This window comes from Polyodon spathula, chromosome 6 (genome assembly GCF_017654505.1).
Source record: "Polyodon spathula isolate WHYD16114869_AA chromosome 6, ASM1765450v1, whole genome shotgun sequence".
Taxonomy (NCBI): Eukaryota; Metazoa; Chordata; class Actinopteri; order Acipenseriformes; family Polyodontidae; genus Polyodon; species Polyodon spathula.
The window spans coordinates 6,354,753-6,362,861 of record NC_054539.1 but is presented as its reverse complement, the minus strand read 5'-3'; the positions used below and the strand labels follow the sequence as shown (position 1 = coordinate 6,362,861).

At 36.5% G+C, this 8,109-nt stretch overlaps 1 protein-coding gene across 1 annotated transcript in view; it reads left to right on the top strand.

Annotated features, from left to right (window-relative positions):
- Positions 1–4,150: 4,150 nt before the first annotated feature.
- Positions 4,151–8,109, top strand: part of LOC121316631 (WD repeat-containing protein 64-like) — a 61,277-nt gene continuing 57,318 nt past the window's right edge. The window contains exons 1-2 of the mRNA XM_041251672.1: positions 4,151–4,271; positions 5,496–5,626. Coding sequence (XP_041107606.1) covers positions 4,151–4,271; positions 5,496–5,626 — 252 coding nt within the window. The remainder of the gene's footprint in view (positions 4,272–5,495; positions 5,627–8,109) is intronic.

Sequence of the window (8,109 nt, the reverse complement as noted above, 5' to 3'; positions counted from 1 at the left end):
TAACATTCAGACGAATCTCTACAGGGCATGTAATAACATATATTTGTCAAGACAATAATGTCTTTTCTGATTTGACTTGATAAATCTGACGCAGTGGACATGACAGTTTGAGAAATGCTCTGAATTTCTGTCCATCCTAAAATAACAGGATCTTAAAAGTGTCATTGGGTCACCATTATGATACCACTGCATGGACCATAAGCAACCCTACCTGAACAAGCAGCAGATCACAACACTCCTTTGCAATAAAAACACAATGTACATTGGTTCATCCTGTTGGGACACTAAAATAAAATGCTGGCGCAGTGCTATTTGAAGTGTTACTGCATTAGCATTAAAGATCCCATGGCAAAGGGGTAATGCAATCTTGAAATGGGGGACGACTGTGTCACACACGGTTATATCTTCACTTTCCTTGTCATCATAAACACCATTATAATTGGTTTAGAGACCAACCAATAGGTCACCATATTATGACTGCAATTATGTGCTTTTAAAGCAAAGCACCAAAGCTGACTCACTGCCACTTACAAGTGCTATCAACAGCACAGAACATCTGTCAATTTTTTTCCAGTTTTCTAAAGAGACACTCAAACTGAGTATGTTTGACAATGAGGCAATGCCATTTACAAAAGTGTAGATGTAAGAAGTTATTTTAAAGTTGCATTTCTCCAGCATCGTAAGTGCTAAAGTGCTAAATAAAAAAAAAAAAAAAACGGGATAGGTCCATTGCAGGTACATACTTAGTTTTTTGTTAAACAAAATTAGTTAAACCAGGATTATGCACGCACTCATAGAAAGGCTTTAAATATCATTAATTAATTAACTAAAATAAATTCACTTGAATCTAATATGCAACATAAAATTAAATCATGTTCTTAAGGTTTTTAGCTTTAAATAAATTATGGTCCTTAATTTAAACAGCAACCCGTTTTCAGAATTAGAGAATAATATGACGTGTACTGGTTGGACCACAAGCTGGCCCTGTAGTGTTAAATCCACATGGCTGCAATGCCACCTGTTTTGTTTTTCATTCATGATTTTGCAATGGAGTCACATGGCACAGCAATCAATTTTGCACAAAAAAAGTCAGAAGAACATCACCTGTGCATTGGCTTAAAATGTGTTTACTTAACATTACCCTGTCATGGCCACTTGTTAACAACATTAATACATGTATGAATCATTTGCAAATGAAGTAATTATATGTTACATATGTTTTTTTTTTCTTAATAAATACAATTAAAACGTGCATTGATATGTAAGTTAGCTAGCTGCTTTTATATATGTTTAATTCTGTCTGAAAATGTGGTATGAGATGTTTCAATGTGAGTACAATATAGTAGGCAATTACATTTTTGTCCTGTTCTGAGAAGGTGTTTTTAATAATAAAATAGCTACAGTTAGAGGCTTCCAGTTCCTTGTTCTGACTACATGCCCGTGCCAGATTCCCAGTGAATACAAATGGTAGTCAGCTGAATACTGTGGGGGTTGATGGTGTTAAACGTGTTCCAGTTTTGTACATTTTGATCAGATAAGCACATCCTGAGTTAATGGAATTCATTGAAAAATGCTGCACCAAGTACTGTTCATTTGGTTTAAGTTGTATTGCACAAATGCATATAGACAGATAACTACAGAACTGGTTACAAATCAAATGTAATTTTAAATTCATATGAAGGAAAGTATGAATCAATACAAAGCACTTTTCCCTTATAAAATATACAGTATTGTGTGTCCTACTTTGTTTGATTCTATTGCAATTAACAATCAAGTATTGAAGAAGTTTGTTGGTTGTGGCTGGATCACTAACACTGTTAAAAATATGGTATAGGGGGGTAATTATGTGTGTAAAAAGAATAATTTATAATACAGTAAACTCCTTCCTTTCAGCCTGATCAATCATTAAAAGCTCTCTCCTCTCCCCACCTCTCTATTAAGTCCAACTGACCGTCTCTTTACCGATGGTCAAGTTGCTGTTGTGTCTCATTTTATTCCTTTAACTGTCAATAACCAAGCCCAAACAGGATGACCAAGATTCACTCATTAAAGAACGAGTAAATGAGAGCAACTCATCACACAACCAGAGCAGGAAGCCAATGCCGTTGAAATGCCTGACCTTCTTCTCATTCCCTGAAAGTTTCCATCTGATTGGTTGTTAATTAAGTGGCACATTGCAGAGAATACACCTGTGCTGTGTAGCCACAATCTGTGGAAAGGCAGCTTACTGTTCCAGACCCAGTTTGAAATGTGTGTGCTTCGTCTGATCAAAATGTAACCAGAGGGTCGGTAGCAGAAGCCTTTCTGAGCAGATGTACTTTTTTTTCCAATCCATTGTACTGTACATCGTTTTACTTTGCTATGCACATCACATACTTAAGGCCATGTATAATAAAAATATATAGGGTCGATTCAATTGATCTATACAATGCGGTCGAAAAGCGCTGGCTTCTATATACACAGTTTTTAAATAACTCCTTTGTTAAAGCTTTGTGAATTGAGCCTTTGATAGTAATCAGCAACTAGCAGGTACTGGGTACATATTGCTCATATTGCTGTATTATTCCTTTCTTTTCTGGTGATGAAAGTCCTGGGGCAAGACTAAAAGAAACAGCATGTTCAAAGAATTAGAAATATGGAGGGCAATTTCAGAAAGAGTGCCTGCCTTTTTTACTTTACAGTAAATATATACTGCCACTGTCTATTCTCAGTGTGTGTTAACTCCTTTGGTACTAGTTAAATATTCATACAATGTTTACTATATTGGTGATGAATTACCTTAGGACAGGCCACTTTAGGTTGGTTTTATTTTGCAGTAAATGTTTGCAAACACACAGCACCTGTGCCAAACAGAAAATGATACTGAAGTAAAAAGCCATTATTTATTTGGATTGGTTTATGATCTCAACACAGTATTGAAAACATATAACCAGTGTTTTTACCATGAAGAAACCAGTAACAGAACCATTAGGAAACCACACTACAGGCAGCAATAACACCATATTTGCAACAAATTTTGCACAGTGGCCCTGATGCACTGCTTCCGATATGGTACAGCAATGGATTGCCAATGTTTATTCAAAATATGGTTCAAAATATGATATGACTGTGGCACCATCCACATAGGGTTCTGCTACTCTTGCCCCTTGGTACAGAAGCACTGGCTGCAGTACCATTGCAGTCCCACATAGCAATCATTTGGCAAGAGCTGTAAGTTTCTAATACATTAAGTTTACTAACAAGTAGGAAACAGTAGAGCAGGACATGTAAACATTTGAAACTGGCACACATGATGGTTATTTATTCAGTTTCAGTGATCATGCAGAATTGGAGAAGCCACCACACACTTCTTCAGGTCCAGGTAAAACATTAACAGCCTTGTCACCCCACTCCAATCGATTGCTCTAAGATTCTGCATGTGCTCAGAAAAAAGACTTTAGATGTGATCTTTCTGTCTGTCCACCTGCCATATACTTGTCTGCTTGTGTGTTTGTCTGTCAGGTTTTTTTTTTTTTTTCTGGTGCGACTTGATTAAAAGTAATTAATTTAAATAGCAGTTATTCCTAGTAAGGAGTATTGTAAAGGTTTCTGAATTGAATTGCTTCAGCTATTAGGGAGTGTTCCTGTAGAATTTATGTTGCTGTGTAATAAAAAGTAATGTACCAGATGTTTGATATAAGCAGTACTATGAAAACAAATTAACAGGACATCCAGAACTGTTTTGTAGGTCATCAGTGTAAGCATCAAATATATGATGTAAAATGATTTTACTTTGTTAAATAATGGAACGGATGGTTACTATCATTAGAACATTGTATACTATGGTCAGTTAAAGGACTGGATTTTGCATTCTGTATTTTAAAATGCATGCAGTTACCTGCAATGCTGTTCATGAACCATAACGTTTGCAAAAGCTTTACAAAATGTCTTTTGAAGTTAACTATCAATGTCTACTGTTATGCTCTACTAAATTAATAAAATGTAATAACAATTCTAGTGTAACTGACGTCTTTTGCATATCAATTAAAATATTTTGCTTACCAAATATACTGTTGCTGAACTCATCCCAAGCGTGTTGCCTAGTCCCAAACCCAGCCTCTTAAACTTATAGTACAGCACTAATACAAGCACGCTGTTGCAAAAGCCGAGGATGCCTATAGCCCCAATGGTTCAGGAGAGAAGTGTATATGTACCGGCGCTGAATAAGTACTCTGTGTCGGTCTCAGTGCCATTTCTAGAATTCATTGCTGGATTAACGCCTGGTATAGCATGTGAGTTGATTCATCAACTGCAGTTTTCTCTTATTTTATAGTTCTCTTTCTCTTATCTTATAGTTTTCCCTATTTATATAACTTTAACGAGGTCCCTGCTGTTTTCACGAGGTCCCTGCTGTTTTCATCTCCCTAGCATGAGCTCCAGCGGCACGTTTCCTCCGACATTCACAGTGACTGCGTACAGCCAAGAGGTTAACAACTTTAACAATAATTATACACCTCGTTGAAACGTTTGTTGCGTCAGGGTGATGCAGATATTGATCAGACAATGAATTAAACAATTACTGACGTTTTGTATGTTAGTATGCATTCAACACTGTCTTTTATGAACGCTTGCTTTCCCCCCAATGGTTTAAATCAAATTGAAACGTCGATTGTGACTCGAGAGGAGCGCACAGCTGCTTACAAGATGAGTAGACCTTTCTCCAGCAGAACTTTCGAGTTGTGTTTGGAGCAGTTCCAGCTTTTGCTTACAGACATAGCCAGAAGAAAAAGCAAAGACCAAATTGAAAAAAAAAAAAATGCCGTGGCTGGTGAGTAGTGATATCTGTACTCGACCGTATATAGCATTTGTACAGTAACCCCTCCCTAACCAAGGCAACAAACACTTTCTGGCGTTTTAACAAGAAACAAGTAAAAAAAATGTGTTTATCATAATTTTAAATATTCACAGTACCTAATGTAGACAGCATTTCACATTATATATTTTATGTGATAAAACTAGAATGATCACAGGTGCCAAAATATGTTGCCACTGGTTACCATTGTGCCGTGTGTCGGCTCGTGAGTTTATCAAGGAAGCTACTGTACTAAATGCAATATTGCTGCACAAGTGTACACTAGATTCCCAACCGCATTTGTGTTATAAACTTCACACTCAATATACTTTTCGGTTGCTGTGCACATAAGAAGTTGAATAATAATAATAATAATAATAATAATAATAATAATAATAATAATAATAATAATAATGAAAAATAAAATAGAACAGACATGTGGCAACCACAGATTACTATATGAATCAGTTTGTTTGGAGCTGGTCACTGGTGTTGTATTTAACTTTGATTATAAAGCACCTGCATCACTTTTAGCCCTTTAATATCTAATACAATGAGCTTGTATTATTTAAACACCTGCACTTTGTGTTTTTGTTTTTCAATCTATTTTATGCAACTTTTGTGCAACTTCCTGGCTATTTTTTTGTTTTTATTTTTTCGCCAGGGAACACATACTATGACGAGTTTTGCAAGTCAGTCCGTGTCCTTTTTGGGTATGAAGTCAGAAGTCAGGATCTCAAATCTGTATTTAAGAAGTTCAACTCAAACCCAGAGGCACCGCTAGACTGGAGTGAAGTAAGTGTATGTTCTTTAAAGTGTGAAAAGATCAAAGGTAAATCCATTATTGATTCCTTATGACATTAAACAAAAATAACGACAGGGTAAACACGTCGTTCAGCTTCTTTTACAATATTATTTGTAACAGTTTCTGGTTTCTTTTTAGTTTTGTGTGAAGTGCTGGTACTGTCTGCGGAAACATGAGATGAAAAAGCTCAGGGCTTAGCTTCTTTGTTGTACTTTGGGGTGGTTCTTTAAAAAAACTAAGATACAGATCGCCAAAATACAAGGAAGCACAGATAGTTAAGGTTATAGTTTATATATGTCCACATTTAAGGGTTACAAGTTGTTATGTATTTACTGAGACGGACGCCCCCATGCACTTAAACAGCAACTGCTTTATTTGAAAAGACACGTGAACTTAGGTCTAGCACACATCAAAAACTACCGCAACTATTGAGTGCCAAATTACTAGAACACATAGTAGGCGTTTACTGAATAACATAACTATCTCAGTACACTACACAAATGTATAATGTAAATGTATTGTTGTATCCACACAACAATAAACTGCCCTGGCCCCATGACCCTTAAAACAAAATGAATTTAATGAGCCTCCACTGCAATCAAAATCTTTTTAATAACTTTCAGTGCAGAAAGACTGCCTTCAGCTTGTATACTGAGAACTGTTGTTGGTTACTTTAGCAACAGTCAAGAACTGTTTCATGCAGGAAACTATTTAACCCATCAACAGAGAGAGTACAGTACTCATGATGAGTTAACTATTTGTGAATGTGGCCCTAGATCCTCTTCCCACTGTGAGACAATGGCAGTATCTACATGATTTGCTGTCCATGCTACTTAAATCAAAACCACCTGTCAAGGGTCTCTACTGGTTGTACCATTGAAAAGCATGGTGACAGCTTTCAGTGTGGATAAAGATGCACCTTGAATGCTTAAAATATACATTGAATCATATTTGAGTCTGAATGTCTATCCGCTCTTCTTAAAGTACATTAAAGTACTGCAGTAAGGAAGGTTTTGTGTCTGTAAATAAATATACAGTATAATATGTGTTCAACAGATGGCATCTTCTTCTCAAAGAAAAGTGTAATATCAATATATATCTCTGAGGACTGGTTTTATTGAAGTGGCTCATTGATTTGCTCAGCTGTATGCATGAATGAGACAATATAAGGAAGTAGCGGCATGATATTTAACAGTTGTTGGAATTAGTTTGTATAGGTATTGCAAAGGATTAAGTTCTAGCATTCTAACCCATTTAAACATTACACAATTTAAACTGACACACACACACTTACATGTCAACCCATAATGTATTCGATATCCAAGTACTGTTTGGTTGCACAGGCCCTGTGAACTTTAAGAGCAAACTCAAGTTAATCAGCCTGCATTTAAACCTAAATGTGCACATTGGATACATACTCGTTTGTTTCAGTGCAAAAATACCATCGTCAAGTACATTTTTAAGAACATAAGAACATAAGAAAGTTTACAAACGAGAGGAGGCCATTCGGCCCATCTTGCTCGTTTGGTTGTTAGTAGCTTATTGATCCCAAAATCTCATCAAGCAGCTTCTTGAAGGATCCCAGGGTGTCAGCTTCAACAACATTACTGGGGAGTTGATTCCAGACCCTCACAATTCTCTGTGTAAAAAAGTGTCTCCTATTTTCTGTTCTGAATGCCCCTTTTTCTAAACTCCATTTGTGACCCCTGGTCCTTGTTTCTTTTTTCAGGCTGAAAAAGTCCCTTGCGTCGACACTGTCAATACCTTTTAGAATTTTGAATGCTTGAATTAGGTCGCCACGTAGTCTTCTTTGTTCAAGACTGAACAGATTCAATTCTTTTAGCCTGTCTGCATATGACATGCCTTTTAAGCCCGGAATAATTCTGGTCGCTCTTCTTTGCACTCTTTCTAGAGCCGCAATATCTTTTTTATAGCGAGGTGACCAGAACTGCACACAATATTCAAGATGAGGTCTTACTAGTGCATTGTACAGTTTTAACATTACTTCCCTTGATTTAAATTCAACACTTTTCACAATGTATCCGAGCATCTTGTTAGCCTTTTTTATAGCTTCCCCACATTGTCTAGATGAAGACATTTCTGAGTCAACAAAAACTCCTAGGTCTTTTTCATAGATTCCTTCTCCAATTTCAATATCTCCCATATGATATTTATAATGTACATTTTTATTTCCTGCGTGCAGTACCTTACACTTTTCTCTATTAAATGTCATTTGCCATGTATCTGCCCAGTTCTGAATCTTGTCTAGATCATTTTGAATGACCTTTGCTGCTGCAACAGTGTTTGCCACTCCTCCTACTTTTGTGTCGTCTGCAAATTTAACAAGTTTGCTTACTATACCAGAATCTAAATCATTAATGTAGATTAGGAATAGCAGAGGACCTAATACTGATCCCTGTGGTACACCGCTGGTTACCACACTCCATTCTGAGGTTTTTCCTCTAATCAGTAC